The sequence below is a fragment of the Vigna unguiculata genome, chromosome 9, assembly GCF_004118075.2.
Source record: "Vigna unguiculata cultivar IT97K-499-35 chromosome 9, ASM411807v1, whole genome shotgun sequence".
Lineage (NCBI taxonomy): Eukaryota > Viridiplantae > Streptophyta > Magnoliopsida > Fabales > Fabaceae > Vigna > Vigna unguiculata.
The window spans coordinates 7,564,671-7,584,285 of record NC_040287.1 but is presented as its reverse complement, the minus strand read 5'-3'; the positions used below and the strand labels follow the sequence as shown (position 1 = coordinate 7,584,285).

Genomic DNA, 19,615 nt, shown 5'->3' with positions numbered 1-19,615 from the left:
TGACCAGAACAAGAACCATATAAAACCAGAAATTTCATAAGATTATTTAGAGATTTCTATCAGCTCTACAAAAAACAAGGACATCATCAGCATACAAATTATGAGAAGCAAAAGGACACCCTTTAGAACTGGCCATAGACAACATTTTTTGATTATCAATCTTTAAAGTGATTGCTCTACTGAAAACTGCCTCAGCTATACAGAAAAGCAAAGGAGATAATGGAGCCTCTTGTCTAACCCCTCTACTATAAGAGAAATAACTAGCAAGGTTATGATTAAACCTAATAGAAAGCATAGCAGATTTCGGAATCAATCGAATCCAAGAAGATAAAATACTATGAAATCGAAAGTGCTTTACCGCTTCCAGCAAAAAATCCCAACTAAATATCAGAAGCTTTTTTTATATCTATTTTGAAAGCAACATCCCCCTCTGGCTGTTTTAGAAAGCATGTTTATTCCTTCAGAAGCAATACAAATACTTTCTTTAACAGATACAATCCTACTAGCCACTGCCACCAACCTATCCACAATCTTGTAAATACCATTAGAAATGTTCTTTCTTTTTACTGCATCTTAAAAAAAAGAAGTGTTTTTCCTTAAAGAGAAGAGATTCAATCTCATCAGGAGGAGTAGTATCCAAATCTTGTTGAATATCACCCAAAATCTGTTTTTTAGCTATAACCAATCCTGAAATTCCCAAAAACAGATTTATTCCAAATTTTGAGAGCTTGTTTCAGATTCTGTAACTTCTTTTGGAAAACAAACATAGGACATCCAAAAACAGCTTCAGACCCAGCTTGTTTGATCATTTCTTTACAGCCAAGATGCTTTAACCATATTTTCTAAGTTATTTTTAAATGTTCTATTTTATCCACCCTAAGTATTAGAAGTTACTTTTTTGGTTTGCGTTATTTGATGCGTTAGCCTTATTCTTCATTTGTTAGAAGCCTTGTTGTTCATTTGTTAGAAGTTGTTCTTGTCTCTGAATTATCTGAGCTTATGCTGTTCCGTTTAACCTATATTGTTAACGTAAGTACTTTGGCATATGAAACGTCTAATGTATGATTGAGGAATGCTAGTACATTCCTAGAAAATTTGTGTGGCCTTAATTTAGTCTCACAAAACTGGTTTGAGATGATGGATGTTTCCTAGTTATATATTTTGATTTGATCGCATGTCTACTTGATTAGAGACTAAACAACCACCTTTTAAGTTGCAATTGTCAACTTTAAAATTGATTTCAATTACGCCAGGCTAGGGTGACCCCAATTAAGGTGGCTTTCCAATATTTAGTGATATTATGTTTTGATACTTGTTAACTCCAAATGCATGCATGATCAACCATTTCAAGCAGGATTCTGAGAATGATCACATCTACCACTCGGAACTCTTTACACTGACAAAGCGGATGGCTAGAGGCGAACCTTACAAGCTTTCCTTCACTGTACCTATATTTGAACCACATCCACCACAATATTATATCCATGCTGTTTCTGATTCATGGCTTCATGCCGAGGCATTCTACACTATTACTTTTCATAATTTACCATTGCCAGAGGTATTAGTGTTCATTACTTTCTTTTTCTTTTTTTTTTCTAGACCTATTTCTTGGCAACTGTTCATGGTATTTTGTTTCTCACTTGAAAATATTTTCTTTAGGCTCGTACGTCTCATACAGAACTCCTTGATTTAAAACCTCTTCCTGTGTCTTCTCTCGGCAACAATGCTTATGAAGCATTGTATAAATTTTCACATTTTAATCCGATACAAACACAGGTATGTTATATTTTCCATATTACAAAGTTTGTTAGCTGATGCACTGTGGGCTTAAATACATAAACGACATATTAAGACTGTTCTGTTACGTCTTTAATGGAATTGGGCAGAGTTTTCATACCTTGTATCACACGGACAATAATGTTCTGTTAGGAGCTCCAACTGGAAGTGGAAAAACTATATCTGCTGAGCTTGCTATGCTTCGTCTTTTCAATACTCAGCCTGATATGAAGGTTTGTACTCAAATTTGTTAATGCATTTTGAGTAAGAGCATGGACCTAAGGTGCTTGCTCTTGGTAACTACTTAAGGTGCTTACTTATGTACTGTCTTGAGACTAAGTGAAAGAATAGCATACATTGTACATGACGTTTATTAATTTGTAGAAATAAATGTCAAACTTTGTTTATATATTGTTTAATTTTTTCACTATTGATAATCTTTGATGTTTTCTTTAAGAAATACATTATCTTATGAAGTGTATAACCTACTTTGCTTATTTAACAAACAGGTTATTTATATAGCTCCTTTGAAAGCTATTGTCAGGGAAAGAATGAGTGATTGGCAAAAGCGTCTTGTGTCTCAACTAAGGAAAAAAATGGTACTAATGTTTTTAAGGAGAAACAAATATTTATAAAACGTACACGGTGTTGGTGGTAATGATATCATATTTTTCATCAGGTTGAAATGACTGGAGACTATACTCCCGATTTGATGGCTCTTTTGTCAGCCGATATCATCATATCTACTCCTGAAAAGTGGGATGGAATTAGTCGTAATTGGCATACCCGTAGTTATGTCACAAAGGTGAATCAATATATGACTTCAGAGTTTGTGGATGTGTATTTTGGGAAACTTTTTATTTTATCCTTGCTGTAATTTTGTTCTATATAACACATACATTGATTTTAATACTAGGTTTATGTATTTAAGAACAATCCCATAATCATAGGGATTTGTCTCCTTAGAATTAGCTGTCCATACTTCTTAAAATAACCAATGGGTTCATGTATTTATAGGCCCGATGACCTCATAATTGATACAATAAAGTAGAATATTATTCCTTCTAAACTTGATAATGGTATAAGAGCTCCTAATCTTTGGGAGCCTTTAACTGTAACCGTAGAACACAACCTTCATTGCTACACAACAGTGACTCCTATCACGTACTTAATTGTTGCACAATCTGCCGTACTGATCTCACCCATGTATGATGGCTAAGATCGTGAATCATGGTTTGGAAACTGAGGACAAATCCCAGACTCGGTAGAGAATTGCAGAATGTTCATTTCGCTTCTTGGTTAAATGGAAAGAATAATTATGACACTTTATTTATCAAACATTCAGGTTCAAGGTGAGTAACAATATTGTTTGTATATGTAGATGGATTATTATAACTGAGGTTGAAAAAAGGAAAAACAAATGTTAATTCAATGCCTTGCCAAAAAATTTGAGATTAACAATCTACATATCTCAACAATATATTATAGACTTGCTTAAAAAAATAGGTAAGTCAGCTTGTCGGCCAACTAGTACTCTCGTTGATCTAAATAGAAAGTTGGGAAGTGTAGAGGAGGATATTGCCATGGGTAAGAAAATGTATCAAAGACAGGTAGGTAGGCTTATTTACTTGTTACTAGACCAAACATTGCTTTTGTTATGAGTCTAGTTAGCCAGTTTATGCACCAACCAAAGCAGACGCATTTGCAAGTTGCTCAAAGAATTGTTTAGTATTTAAAAGGGACTCCAAGAAGAGGGATTTTATTCAAAAAAAATAGAGTGAAAATCTTAAAGCATATACCAATGCACATTATGTGGGGTCAATTGTGGGCAGGTGACCTACTGTTGGATATCGGGCAAAAAACATACTATAGTAGCTGGATCGAGTGCTTCAAGCATTGGCCCAAGGAGTATGTAAACTTCTATGATGGAATAGTATAAATATAGTGAGACTAATGTATAAGATTAATCTCCCTTGTGTAGAAAATACACATAGGGGTTGTATTTGTAATAAAGAAAATATGGGCTAAGCCCAAAATACACATGAAGAATAATAACAATAGAAATTGAAAATAAGATAGAGATAAGATATCTTAACACTCCCCCTCAAGTTGGTACATACAAATCGTATGTACCAAGTTTGTTACAAATATAACCAATTTTCTGTCCCCGTCAAGATTTAGTGAAAATATATGCTAACTGATCACTTGAGTTAATGAACCCAATCTTGATGTCTCTAGATACAATCTTTTCTCGAATGAAATGACAACTAATCTCAATATGTTTGGTGCTCTCATGAAATACAAGATTAGAACTGCTACGAAGAGCAGCTTGATTGTTACATATAAGTGTCATTTCATTAAACATCTCCAAATTGTAACTCTTTAAGCAATTGCTTAAACCAAACAAGCTTACAAGTGGTTGAAGCCATAGCTCTATATTCTTCTTATGCACTAGATCTGGCCACAACACCTTGTTTCTCAATGGAGACACAATATTCGGACGTAGATATTCTTCAGAAGGAGATCCTGTTCAAGAAGCATCTGAATAACAAACAACCCTTGTATGGTTATTAGAACCATATAACAACCATTTTCCAAGATATCCTTTAATGTACTTTAATATATGAATGACTGCATTCCAGTGATCTTCACATGGGGAATTAAGAAATTGGGTTATCACACTGGCTGCAAAAGAAATGTTAGGACGAGTAACTGTAAGATAATTCAATATCCCAACTAATCTTCTATATTGTTCGAGATCTGCCATAGGCTCCTAATGTGGTAGACATTTAGTATTGGGATCCATGGGTGTGTCAACAAATTTTGAATTCATCAACTCAGTTTCCTCCAAAATATCCCGTGCATACTTCCTTTGAGAAATAACAATACCATCTTTATTGGATTGTGCCACCTCAATACCCAAGAAATATTTGAGTTTTTCAAGATCTTTGGTCTGAAAATGATCACAAAGATGTTGTTTCATCTGAAAAATGCCATGGTTATCATCGCCAGTATGAACAATTTCATCAACATAGACTATCAAGTAGACACATGTAGCATAAAAGACTAAATGCATGCCCCTCACTAAGTCATACCAAATATTTGAACAACATTGCTAAATTTTCCAAACCAGGTCCTAAGAGACTGTTTTAGGCCATATAAAGATTTGCGAAGATGACATACCAACCAGAACACTCCCCCTGAGTAACAAATCCAGGAAGTTGCTTCATATAAATCTCTTCTTGCAAATCGCTATTGAGGAACGCGTTTTTAACATCCAGTTGATAAAGAGGTCATTGTTGAAGAGCAACCATGATGATAAATAAACGAACAAAAGCCATCTTCGCCATGGGAGAAAATATAGTGAAACTAGGTATGGGATTAATCTCCCTTGTGTAGAAAATACACGTAGGAATTTATAATAAAGAAAATATGGGCTAAGCCCAAAATACACATTAAGAATAATAACAATAGAAACTGAAAATACGATAGAGTAAGATATCTAATGATATCTTAACAAAGATAAATTGCGATGAACTTATTAGTTATATATTGACAATAAGTCTACAATTAGTATTAGCACATGACCCTGTGAAACATGAGAACTAAACATATCGGGTGAACAAACATTTTATCAAGGAAAAGCTAGACAATAACTTTGAAAAATGATATCCAAGCTGGTAATTGAGAACACTTACTCATGAGGGGTAGTGTGAAAACCGTGGACCGTGGTGCTCATTGTGTATTTTAGAAGCCTTATATTTTATCCTTGTGTATAAAAATAATCCCATAATGACAATAATTTGTCTCTTTAGAATTAGCTATCCATATTTTCTAAAATAACTAGTAGGTTCATGTATTTATAGGTGCAATGACATACTAATTGATACAAAAAAAGTTGAACATTATTCCTCCTAAATTTGAGAAATACTAATGGTATGCTAGGAATATAATTTGAATTATTTCATTAATTAAAATAGCTAACTTAACCACTTTTTTTTGTATTGATGAATTTGTTCCTTGTTTCTTATATATAGGTTCACTAGTAATATTATTAATCTAACTATATAAATGTTGATGTCATCTACTTCACATATTAATCTTGATGCAAATGATCCATAGGTTGGACTTATGATTTTGGATGAGATTCACTTATTGGGAGCAGATCGTGGGCCAATCCTTGAGGTATATGCTTATGAATGGTGACAATATATTAGTGACTACCTCATTATTTTATCTTATTTCTTTATAGCATATTGGGTACTATGAATTCTTTATTAAAATTAGAGATGGCAATTAGGAGCAATATTTTTGTTTTGGTAATTTCTTTTAAGAAATTCTTTCCCTTGAAAAATAGCAAACTGTATAAGAGAAATTGTTTTATTGATACTATGAAACATTACATTAGTCTATATAAGGAACTTTGACCCTAAAGTAATGATTACAAAGAGATATCTAGAATTTTCTAACTCTAGAAGCTTGCATGAGATATTATGAAATCATTCAATTGAAAGGCCTTTTGTAAAAAGTTTTGCTGATTGAATCCCATATGGGACATAAGAAGCAGTAATAAAGCCACTATCTCATATTTTTTAATAAATTGTTTGATCTATTTCTATGTACTTAGTCCTATCACAGTGAATTGGATTGTGATTAATACTAATGGTTGATTTATTATCATAGGGTCATAGACTCTTCACATGTCACTTTAAGACCGTTTAGAGTTGTTAAAATAAATGAATGTGTATTGAGCGCATAGAGTTTTGCATTTATAGATTGGAAAATACAAAAGGATGGGCCTAAGCCCGTTACATCTAACACTTCCCCTCAAGCTGGTGCATATAAATCATATGCACCAAGCTTGTTACAAATATAATAAATTCTAGATCTATGTAAAAACGTAGTAAAAAAATCTGCTAATGTTATCGATATCAGATAACAGAGAACATAGGAGACCCCAAAAATCCTTTATAAAGTTATAAGGGAAACTATATCGGGTTATAGCGGAAAATTGTTGTAGTCAAAAGAAATATAATATATGCATTTAAAAAAAATTCAGAAATTTAATTTTAATGCAAAATGGGTATTTTCGCTGGGATGTTCTTGAAATGTCTCGATCATTAGCCATTATTGTTGCCAAAAAATATGTATATTATTTCAAAAAATATAGAGGAAGTGGAGAAGAAAAAAAGAATAAAAAATGCAGGTGGTATTTGAAAAAAGTAATATGAAAAGAAAAAAAACAGTTTTGCAATGTGCGGTAGTTGATGGTAACGACAACCGACCAGGACTAGAATTATGAACAAAGCATGTAGATTCAAAAGGTTTAAGAGGTAAAGGATGGAGTGGTTGATGGGAAAATAAAATAGAATGAAGAATTTTGTTATCTAAGACTGAATGATTGACTTATGAACACTATAAACTTGAGCATCAAATTTCAACCAATGAAGGTGAACTTTTTCATTAGTAGAGGCAGTTTTCTAGGTGAGGCAATCAACACAATGCTATAAGTCAAACTTGGGGAGTCCCAAGTGTCATAATTAAGGTCATCTAACACGTCAATGGATAGTGAAATATTGAAATAGTAAAAATCGAGGATTCAGACCCAGTTCTAGTATAAGAAGCCATGGGTAGCTGAAGGGGGAACAAAGTTCTGGAGAGAGAAGAAATGTCCCCAAAAGAAGTGATACATAAATGAGGCTCAACCACAAAGCCTTGACCATATCAGAGAGGACATGTTGGTGAGATCAGCTAGAGTGGTGCATGGATGCTCCACCACAAGTGGCTGCCTGTTATAAACGAGGAGAGAAGTGTGCACACTTCTTGGTGTGCAGCTGATCCGATGTTTGTGAGTCCAGCAGCGTAGTTGTCACCTTGGCAGGGCGATGCTGATGGTGGTGTCAACCATCAAAAGGGTGACACCGAAAGGCAGCAACAATGGTGGAATTTGCTGACAAAGGTTAGATAAGGAGGCACAACAATGAGAGAACAGAAAAAATTGAAAGAAACGTGATTTTTGAAGAAAAACTTTTGCACTGATGCAGTGAGTCTACTGCATTCAACTAGGCTCTGGGTACTGTGTGTAAATGATAAGTCATATGGTGGAATCCTTGTGTCTCAAGCACAACAAAGGAACATATGTAGAACGTACATTGCGTTTCATAGAGATGGATCTAAGCCCGTAAAGTAAAATGCATCTTACATAAGCAATAGGGAATCACTCTCTCTTGGGTTTCCCTGATTTTATTCATTAATGTCCGTTTGGTCTTGTTGATTTTTATAGGGTCGTTTTCTGTGATCTTATTTTCAAACCCGAATTCATTCTTTAAACTGGATCCATTCCCTTTTTGGTATTTGGACACGTACTTTTCTGTATAAAGATTTAGAAAATATGTTTATTCCATGCCATCTTTCTTGTGCTCTCTGCGATGTGTTTCTTCATTTCTTTAAGGAGATATTTCATTTCTGCTTTTGTAAGCATTTTTTCTCTAGTAGCATATGTTTTATCTGAAAGCTATTCACTCTAAGGGTTAATTTTCTGTGCATATTATAAGGATTTCTCTAGCTACTTAGTGACGACTGTGGAAATTTCTGTCTAGGTTATTGTATCCAGGATGAGGTATATATCATCCCAAACAGATCGACCAGTACGATTTATTGGCCTTTCTACAGCACTGGCTAATGCTGGGTAGGTTCCTTTCTCCACTTCTATGAAAATTTTTGTTCAATGTAAATGATTCTCATTTTCCATTTTCTTAATTTCTATGCCACTAATTTCTGTATATAATCTTGTGCTCTCCACTCTCCTTTAATATGTTACTGTTTTTCCATGTGCACTCATGATTTTCTAGTGAGTGACTTGGTATGTGTAAATGTAGGGAGAGAAAGAGCACCAGGAAAGGAGCTTTTTTGTATTAACTTATATTTCCTTGTTTAATCTCTATATGTAGTGATCTAGCTGACTGGTTAGGCGTTGAGGAAATTGGACTATTCAATTTCAAGCCAAGTGTGAGGCCTGTGCCTCTGGAAGTTCATATTCAGGTATGTGGATTTAGTGTTTCAGATAGATAACAGCTTAACTTGTCTGTTTCTTTGTCTGTCTATTATTATAAATTTCGTGTGATTAGTAGAAAGTGTGAATGAGGGTAATAGAGGAATGGAAATTTGATACGCATGTCAATGTTTCCGTATGCAAAAACTCCATACCTGTTTTCTCCTATTAAGCAAACCCCTACTGTTGCATAATCAAAATAAAAGTTTTTAAACATGTTAACATTACTTGGTTTTCTTATAGGGTTATCCTGGAAAGTATTATTGCCCAAGGATGAACAGCATGAATAAACCAGCATATGCTGCAATATGCACACATTCACCTGCAAAACCAGTTCTTATATTTGTCTCATCCCGACGCCAGACGAGACTTACTGCACTTGACCTAATTCAGGTGCAGATTCAATCTCATGTGAGAAATAATATTTATTCCATTATGGATTGCTGTTATTAATCTTTCTTGTTCGTGATTCAAGTTTGCTGCGTCGGATGAACAATCAAGACAGTTTCTTAGTTTGCCTGAGGAAACCCTGCAGATGGTTCTGTCTCAAGTCTCTGACCAAAACCTTAGGCATACTTTGCAATTTGGCATTGGATTACATCATGCTGGCCTGAATGACAAAGACAGATCACTAGTTGAGGAACTCTTTGGAAACAACAAAATTCAGGCATACTTTTGTTGCCTTAAAAATTGACATTTGTCATTTCCTATATTGAGAAAAAGAAATTGAAAGTTACATTATTTTTGCTTGCCCATAATTGGTTAGTTTTATAATATTGTGCAGATATTAGTTTGTACCAGCACATTGGCTTGGGGTGTGAATCTTCCAGCTCATCTGGTGATTATCAAGGTGATATTGCTAGAGGTGTTTCCTTTTATGCTAATTGTTGGCAATCGTATTGATGTTGCCTTTTCTGGTGTCAAGCCTGTTTGGTTTTCATTTATGGGATTGTTAACTACTTATCATTCATGTATGTTCTAGCTGCTGTCTCTTTGCTTTGTATTATAATTGGATTTTTATGAGAGGTTTTCTTTCCTGAAAAGCTTTCCCTTGAGTGCTGTTCAAATATCCAATGGCATTTCCAAGAGAATGGCTAATATAATTCTTCTAAATTACAATTCTAAGTATACATTTCTGATTGTTAGATATATTATTGGATTATGTTAGGTTTCTTTGATTAAAGAAACCAAAACTGCATCACTAATCACTCACAGACAGCACACACAAAACCAGATGAGACTGAAATACTTCTTTTATTTGCTATTCAACACACCTCCAACACATACAGTGCCACGGGATAATGTTTCCCTTCTCACAGGAGGAGACTAATGATCCCGTTCCTATTTCTCAAATTCAAAAAAACTCCTTTACACAAACACAGACCCACTCTAAATAGCCTTCCACCAGGGACGACTATCACATCTTAACTGTCTAACCAACCAACTAACCCCCAACTAACTACTTGTCTAACCTACAAAATTCATTATATTTTGTCTTGGTTTTCTCTGATCTCACCGCGGTACCACAGTGGTAGCATACTGTTTGACCTGTCTTTTCATCTATCCTTTTAGCATGGTATCAAAAGCCTAAGGAGAAGAGGACTCAAATCTGTGGTTTTCCTATGGTTCCAAGTATCATAGGAGTAAAACTTTTAGATTCTGTTTTCAGTTTTTTTCCTTGCCACGCTGTTTATGTTGAGACACTGTTCACCAATGCTGTCACAGTTGACTGCGGACAACTTTTTGACAAGCCTTTTCCAGACCGTGTAGCTGTTTCATCGTTGATGACACTTTCTATTGAGCTTTTTTCCAGCTAGTGTTATTGTTTAAGGCTGCTGTTTTTTCAGTGATACAACTGGTGTTCTTTTTCATCACCAACATTTTCTGTCTAGTTTTTTTTTTTGTTGAGCTTTTTCCACTCGGCAACCACCTTGCTATGCAATGACCATTTCTTCTCTCCGTCAGCCTCCTAGTGGTTTTCTTCCTTGCCGATGACCATTTGTGCTCTCCGACAGCGTTTTAGTGGTTTTCTTTCTAGCCACTGTTGCACTCTTTGATGTTTTAGGTGGTGATGCAGGTTGTTTTTTGCATCACGGTTTACTAACACGGAAGGCAAAAAAAGTGGCGCAGGAGAAGAAAACTCCATTTGCAAGGATGGTGGGACAGGGCAAAAGAAAGAACACTAATTATCTCTTTTTTTTTTTATGTTAGTAGGGTGAAAGCCCAAATGATAATTTTGTTGCAAATTGGGTCATATCTGAACCAACAAAAATATTATAATTTAACCTAATACTTTCACACTCTACCCACACCTCTCCATATTTTTCTCCAGTCTCATTGCCGCTGCTTGTGCTGACCTCAATGTTCATTGCTGCTCACTGCTGCCCCCCTCGCCATTTTTTAAAGTTATCTATATTCATACATTGTATTTCTTTTGACTATAATGCTTCTGCCATAACTTGTTATATTTTTCGTTTTTCAATATCGATAACACTGTTTGGTAGAGAAATACCTTACCAAATATTTTTCATTTGATATTATTTTGTTCTTATTACTGGGTTTGTTCTTCTATATAAATAGGAATACCCATGACTTGAAAGGAATAATTTGGAAGAAAGAAGATTCTTATTTTTGTTAATTCCACGTGAAACCGTACATCAACTTCTCCATATATAGAGAACTCAAACCCTAAAGTAATAATTACAATAGATCTCTAGAATCTTCTAAAAGCTTCTAATAGTTTCTAATAACTTCTATTAATACATTTAATATACTACCAACAACTTTTAATATTGCATTTAATATTCAACTAACAACACCATTTCCACTCAAGACACAGAATTCTTCTATTCCTTCTCAATTTCTCTCTTCTCAACAAAATACTACTGTCATACTATTTCTATTATTATTATTAGTATTATTATTATTATATTATTATTATTATTATTCCTTTTTTAATTTCACAACAAATTCATTAATTTTACCTGTGTGGGCTGAATAGCAAAGCAAACTCATTTTTCTTATTATTGCGTAAACCTTGTGGTGGTGGGGGTAGGGATACTATTTTGTTCTTGGCTTGTAAGATTTTGGGATCCTTGACCATGTCAAGGGTGCGTCCATGACTCCTACCACTTCTTTTATTATTAACTAGTTAAACACATGCACTATGCACTTGTATGTTCATTTTTTTTTTTCATAATAAGAAAATATTGTAAAATTATTATTATTAATATGATAAAAATAAACAAATACTTTTTACTATTTACTGTATATAGATTTTTATTTATTTTGTTGGTAATTTTTTTTATTATAGATAGTTGCTTTAGTTAAAAAAATATTTGTTTAAAAAAGGTCATTTAAAGGATAAAATTGGTAAGGTAATTGTTTTAATTTTAAAAAACAATTATTTAATAGGTAAAATTAGTAGAAAAAACATTTTTCATACTAGAAGGCAGAATCCCCTTTATATAATGGTATAGATAGTATAATAAAATCCTATTGTATTTGGATATTCTACTAAGTGTGAGGTGAACCAGAACCACCATTTGGGAACATGATATTTTGTAAACTTTCCTTGTGTACCAATTAAATACTAACAACTCAGGAAAATGAGCTGTCACAATGATGTTGACAGGAAAAACTGTCACAGTTATGCTGACAGGAAAGTGGGATAAAATATTTGAATCTCTCCTGGTGTTTATCTTCAACATTTTATTTCAACAATACTTTGCATCTTTTGCAGGGAACTGAGTACTATGATGGAAAAGCAAAGAGGTATGTTGATTTTCCAATCACTGATATTTTGCAAATGATGGGTCGTGCTGGACGCCCTCAGTTTGATCAACATGGGAAAGCTGTTATTCTTGTTCATGAACCCAAGAAGAGCTTCTATAAAAAGGTCAAAATTGAGATTGCTGATTATATTTATCTTTTCATTTTTAGCCTAATGTGCTGAGAATATTGTTTTCTCTTTTATGTTGCAGTTCTTGTATGAACCCTTTCCTGTTGAGAGCAGTTTGAGGGAGTATTTGCACAATCACATTAACGCTGAAATTATTTCTGGAACCATTTGTCATAAACAAGACGCAGTGCATTATCTTACATGGACATACTTATTTCGTAGACTGGTAAGTACTAATTGGTCATATGCTTTTTCTCAAAATTTTCAGAGTCATTTAGTATTAGTATTACAAATATTAACTTTACTTGAAAAATGTAAGAAAATAAAGAATTATTTATTGATAACATTGAATATAGTAAAGACTGGATGCGATTAATCTCCCTTAATACACATATGTTACTGTATTTATAATAAAGGAAATAAGGAATAATAACAAAGTAACTGAAGTTAAAAGATAATGATAAGATATGTAATAATCTAAGATATCTAACACTCCTCCTCAAGCTGGTGCATACAAATTGTATGTATAAAGTTTGTTACAAATATAATTAATTATCAGTCCTCGTGAAAATAGATGTTAACTAATCACTTGAGTTAATGAACTTAGTTTCAATGTGTTTGGTCCTCTCATGAGAGACAGGATTAGAACTAATATGAAGAACAACTTGGTTATCACATATAAGTGTCATTTGAGTGACATTTCCAAATTGTAACTCTCTAAGCATTTGCTTAAGCCAATCTAGTTCACAAGTGTCTGAGGCCATAGCTCTATATGAATAACAACATCTGAATAACAAACAACTCATTTATGGTTATTGAAACCATATAACAATTCTTTTTCCAGGAGATCCTTTAATGTATTTTAATATACGGATGATTGCATTACAATTATCTTCACATTGGAGAATTAAGAAATTTGCCTACCACACTGACTGAAAGGAAATGTCAGGACGAGTAAATATAAGATAATTCAATTTCCCAACTTCTATACTGCACAGGATCTAACATGGGCTCCTCTTGATTTGGTAGAAGTTTGTATTAGGTAATCAACCCAGTTTCCTCCAAAATATCCAATGCATACTTCTTTTGAGATAAAGCAATACCATCGTTGGATTGTGCCACATAAATACCCAAGAAATATCTGAGTTTGCCAAGATCTTTGGTTTGAAAATGGTGGTTAGATGTTTTATTTGGGAGATCTCATGGTTGTCACTGCATGTAAGAACAATGTTATCAACATATACTATCAAGTAGACACATCTAGCACTCGAGTGAAGATAAAAGATTGAATGATCTACCTCACACTGAGTCATTCCAAATTGTTGAACAACGTTGCAAAATTTTCCAAACCAGACCCTAGGAGACTGTTTTAAGCCATATAAAGATTTGCGAAGACGACATACCATCCCAGAAGACCCCTTTAAGCAACAACTCCTGGAGGTTGCTCCATATAAATTTCTTCCTGCCAATCTTTATTGAGGAATGCATTTTTGACATCCAGTTGATAAGGAGATCATTGTTGAAAAATAGCCATGACTATAAATAAACGAACAAAAGCCATCTTTGCCATGGGCGAAAAAGTATCACCATAATCCAACCCAAAAAATTGTGTAACCTTAGGTCACAAGACGGGCTTTTGAGGCGATCAATAGTACCATCAAGACCAACCTTGATGGCAAAAACCCATCTACAACAAACAACAAATTTCCCATACAGTAATGGGATAAGCTCCCAAATTCCACTATTCTGAAGAGCACTTAGTTCATCTAGTATGGCCTATGCTAATCAGGAGGGACTAAGGCATCATGAGAGGCGTCGTAAAGAGAGTCGTTGCAGTAGGAGTAGCTGTCAGGAGAGGTGCCACTATGAGTAGCATCTCTACCCATAGATGCTACGATTCAAGCTATGATTCAGGGCGATTTGGAATGATTCGAAGATCAAATTGTTTAACACAAACACGATATGGGAGCAGAAACGAGTCTTCAAGCGATTTGTATCGTGGAGGTGGAGAATAGTATCATATCGTAATATTAGTATCGTGTATCATACTATATTCACTAAGCAAGTTCCTCTTTAAAAGGTTCCATACTAAACATTAATGAACACTAAACAAGGAGATAACAAAGATTCAATCCTTATCACTTGAATTTCTAACAAAAAAACTTGTTTGTCAATATAACCAAATCATAGTTGAATGGGATATCACCTCCACTTGGTTCTCAAGGGGTCTCGTCTTGACAACCCGGTCTTAGGCGGTCACGAGTGGAGCACACATTTTTGGCCTACCACTGACTTGAACATCGATTGTGAACAATGACAATGATGGCAGTTAACGTGGCAACGAAAATAGGGCTGCGAATATTGGGAGCTCTAATATCAACTTAAAAAATGCTAGAAAATAAAGAATTATTTTATTGATAACAATCACACCATTTACTGAAAACAGAAATTGAAATATGGTGAAATGAATAGGAAAATTCTAAGGATATTTTTTCCTAATTACTAGGGAGATATTGAGAATACTTTTATCCTAATAATATTCTATTTGCAACATCCTTCCATATCATCCCCGTCTAGAAAAATGAAAGCAATTATGGCCTGAGAAATAGAGATTTCTGGTTCAGCACTATAGCCAAGGAAATTTGATGGAAATGAAAGGTTATTGCTAAATAAGATTGCAGACAATTGGCACGTTTCATGATAGCTTAGCAATTTATAGCCAAGCGAGGTATTATAGTCATTTTAGTTGAATTTGACATGAAATTAGCAAATGGGTTGTACAAAACAGTCTCTCCCTCTATATGTGTGCATACACCATGTACATTTGTGCACACTTGTGTGTGAGTCCGGCATGTGAGAATCTTATAGCCCTTAGTTTTCTAAATAAAAAAGTTGAAATTGAGGAGGAGATAGGTGGTTAATGGGTTAAAAATATTGATGTTTGAAAGGAGGTTAATGGGTTACTGTTTATCAAATTAACTGACTGCTTGAAAGGTGAATTTTTATATAAAATTTCTGCAGGGATTTAAATAACGAACAAGAATTCTTTCTGTATTTATTGTTGTATGAGTTTTCTACATACGTGCTTAATGGGCATTTTATGACAGATGGTAAATCCTGCATACTATGGACTGGAGAATGCTGACTCCGAGTTTCTGAATTCATATTTGTCTAGGTAATGATTTGAAATCATTGCTTTTTAAGTTCATGTTATGACTTATAACTGTTTCTTTTTATCTCAGTTAGGTTGACACCCCAAAGTACATATGTCATTTGTCATTACATGAAAAATATTATTAAAGGAAAAATAAAAAATAATAAAATAAATCATGAGGGGCCCAAACCAAACCCATGAACAAAAAATTCAAGACCAAACTTCCCAAGAAGCTAAACTTCCTAAACATAGGAACTTGATATCTATTATGAAAAAAAAAAATCTAAATTGATAACCGGAGGCATGACTGTGTACCATTTAAAATCTTCCCTATTATCCAAGTCTAAATTAATCAATATATTAGCACAATGATTCCCTTCCCAAAAAATATATGAAACTTTAAACTATATCACTACAAAATTTCAAACATTTTCGCCATCTTCCTATTAGCATCCAAGGAACCATTGACGGCGATGAAATTGCTTGGCAAACCAAAGCTGAATCACACTCCATCCTGAATCACAGCTCCCATACATTCTACATACATGGAATTATGAATGCCCAAAATAGAAGAGAAGCTGCCAATGTATTTCCCTCTACTTCCTCTAAAAGACCAGGACAAGGAGCTAAACTTGGATGACCTCTAGCCGCTCCATCACTATTAGCCTTTTCAAATTTACTCTTGGAAACCTCCAAATAACTTGCATAAAGGAAGAAGATTTCCCAGGCCGAATTGAATTGATGCCAAAAAGTTTTAGAACCTTAAAACCATATTCCGTATTATGCATCTTTTTGGTTGAAAAATTACTTACAAGTCTAACCAAATTAGTAGTAGAAGGACTTGCAGTGTTTAAATCAACAGGATTTTGAAATCTTGAGTGATTTCTCATGTGCCAAATCATCCAAACAATGGCAGAAACTGCAGCCAGCCGAATGAGTTTAACCAGAGGGCTGTGTTTTTGCTTTAAAAAATTGATAAGAAGCGCAGAACTGAAATTTAGATCATTTAAAATTTGCTTCAGCCAGGACCAATTATACAGTATAGTAGACACTCAAAAACGAAATGATACAAAGATTCCTCTCCTTTTCTACGCAAGGAGCGCATTGAACAAAGATGAACACCCCTGCACTGCTGTATCAGTAGGCATTCTGTTAGGCATAATTTTCCACAAAACCAGAGACTTTGCTGGTGGAACAGCAGCTGACCAGATGATTTTACTCAAATCTGAGTGAGAGGAAACTGAAATTTCCAATTCAGGACATCCAGTCCTTCAAATATAATCAGACCCGACAAATCACCTAAGCCTGAGCAGATTGCAGTGTGGCTGAGAGCTTTACTCTGTTGTGATATGGCACAGCTACTTGCTTAGATATGCACCTTGATGAACACCCTAGTCATTCCAAAAATTGATTTTATCTCCTTTATCAAGAGTCCAAAAAGTATTTCCCAAAATATATCATAGAGGCAAAATAACTGCAATCAGAGTTCTACTGGACCCTGACCATCATACTCAACAGTTTTCCCTTTCGAAGATGCAAGTTTATTTCTCACTTTATCTGCCAGAGGCTGAAAGTAGTGTTGTAACTGTCCTCGACAGGGTTATTTTGGCTAAACAGTTTTCTTTTAACAGCCTAGTGCAGAACACATTTGAGGATTTGGAAGACAGCGGATGCATAAAAATGGATGAAGAGAAGGTGGAGCCCATGATGTTGGGTTCAATTGCATCTCAGTATTACCTCAGCTACATGACTGTATCTATGTTTGGTTCTAACATAGGTCCAGATACATCACTCGAAGTAAGACATACAATTTTACCTTTTTCGGACTTTCTGACACCTTCATTGTTTGAATTATCATTTATTTTAATTCTTTAAAATCTTAATGCATAAATTTTCCCTCATTCTGCAGGTCTTTTTGCATATCTTATCTGCTGCTTCTGAATTTGATGAACTACCTGTGCGTCATAATGAGGTAACTGTTCTAATTGCTATAAAGATTGGAGTTGATAACCTTTTAATCAAAATATTGTGAAGTTCAGACTTTTGTAAATATGTGAGGGGAGGGATATCAAACCACAAATATGTAAAATTCTAATTTATGGATTTTGTCATCATTCATTATCAATTGTACTTTGATCTCTAAAGTCAACTGCACAATAGTTACAACTTACAAGATTTGTGCCTACTTGTGTGATGATCTAATTTGTGCCTACTTGTGTGATGATCTAATTTGTGCATATAAGATTACTACAGTTTTGCTATATAGTAAGCAAGAAATTTGTTTGCTTAGTTGAAATGATCACAATTGTTGGAAATCATCAAACTAAAGTATTTAAATGGATGATAATCCTCACTTTGCAAATTGATTTTGTGGGGTTGAGTAATTTTAAGATGGTATTAAAGCTTTCTTCTATCAATTGTTCTTGGGCCAATTAGATTACAACCACCAATCTATATTATAGGACTACTTGTTAGGGTTGGCAATAGGTCAGGCTGCCTAACAGAGGCCTATGGCCTCATGTTATAATAATGTCTATTAAGTCTATAAATTAAATATAATATATATATATATATATATATATATATATTAAATTTTGTAGTTAATGTTTTTCTAAATTAATATATTCATTTCATAAATAAAATAAAATATTATAATTTATTAAATTTTTGTGACTAGACTGGATGATCTTTTTAACTAATTGGTTGTTCATTGTTTTTTTTTGGCTTAATTAAGTGTTAAGTCTCTCATAAATTTGGGTATTTTCAGTTGAGTCTCTATTAAATTTTTTGTTGTCCATTGAATACTCAAAATTTTCAATTGTGTTCCTTTCATTTAATTTTTTCATCAATTGGGTGTCGAGGTTATTATGTTGTTCCTTCGTCTTGCTTCCTTGTCTTCATGTGTTAAGAAATTGGAGGTTTGGTAGTTAATATAATATAAGACAATATTAAAACGATAGAAGTCACTCTCACAATATTGTTTTATATTAATCACAAAATTTTACATTTTTTAACACATGGAGACAAAGAAGAAGATGACGAGACAAGATAATAGTCACCCATTTAAAATTTTTTAATACCAATAGACAGAAAAAATTTAATAGACTCAATTGAAAACATTCAAATTTATGAAGGACTTAAAACTTAAGTAAACATTTTTTATATATGAATTTCTCTCATGAAAGCATTAAGCTTTCATAGGAAAATAGCATTAAGAAAAACAAAACAAAACAAAACATAAAATTATGGAAATATTCCAGATTAACCACCAAAGCAAAGCCTTTTCTCTCCACCATAATTTGCAACGACAAAATTCTTGCAAAAGAACCTCTTGATCTGGCCACCGTGCAATCACCCAAAGAAAGAGTTGTTCCAGTTCCTCTGGCAATAGAGAATAATGCTCTAGGTTTCCTGTACTCCATGGATACTTTCACCCAACACTGGGCTTATGTTAATTTCACCATAGCTGAGATGAAGTTCTTCGTCTAGAAAAAAACCCTTGACACTCCAGGTAAAAGACTCCAAGATCCTGTTTCCTGGACATGCTTCATATCCTCCTTTGAGTAAAACCCAAATTCATAGTACCCTTTCCCTTGAGGGATGGCCTTTCACGTACCTAAAGAAGACGAAGGTTTTCTGATTTTGGAGCAAAACTCAAGATGGATCATGGGTTTTTCCCCTTTGTGAAGAGTTATGCAACCATGTAAGTGGTTCTTACAATCTTTAAAACCAG

At 34.1% G+C, this 19,615-nt stretch overlaps 1 protein-coding gene across 1 annotated transcript in view; it reads left to right on the top strand.

Moving 5' to 3' along the window:
• Positions 1-19,615, top strand: part of LOC114196220 (DExH-box ATP-dependent RNA helicase DExH14) — a 45,152-nt gene that overhangs the window by 20,355 nt on the left and 5,182 nt on the right. The window contains exons 28-43 of the mRNA XM_028086784.1: positions 1,355-1,558; positions 1,660-1,776; positions 1,887-2,009; positions 2,286-2,375; positions 2,456-2,581; positions 5,899-5,961; positions 8,376-8,464; positions 8,727-8,817; positions 9,071-9,220; positions 9,303-9,494; positions 9,612-9,677; positions 12,570-12,725; positions 12,811-12,954; positions 15,836-15,903; positions 17,514-17,679; positions 17,792-17,854. Of these exons, the coding sequence (XP_027942585.1) occupies positions 1,355-1,558; positions 1,660-1,776; positions 1,887-2,009; positions 2,286-2,375; positions 2,456-2,581; positions 5,899-5,961; positions 8,376-8,464; positions 8,727-8,817; positions 9,071-9,220; positions 9,303-9,494; positions 9,612-9,677; positions 12,570-12,725; positions 12,811-12,954; positions 15,836-15,903; positions 17,514-17,679; positions 17,792-17,854 (1,908 nt within the window). The remainder of the gene's footprint in view (positions 1-1,354; positions 1,559-1,659; positions 1,777-1,886; positions 2,010-2,285; positions 2,376-2,455; positions 2,582-5,898; positions 5,962-8,375; positions 8,465-8,726; positions 8,818-9,070; positions 9,221-9,302; positions 9,495-9,611; positions 9,678-12,569; positions 12,726-12,810; positions 12,955-15,835; positions 15,904-17,513; positions 17,680-17,791; positions 17,855-19,615) is intronic.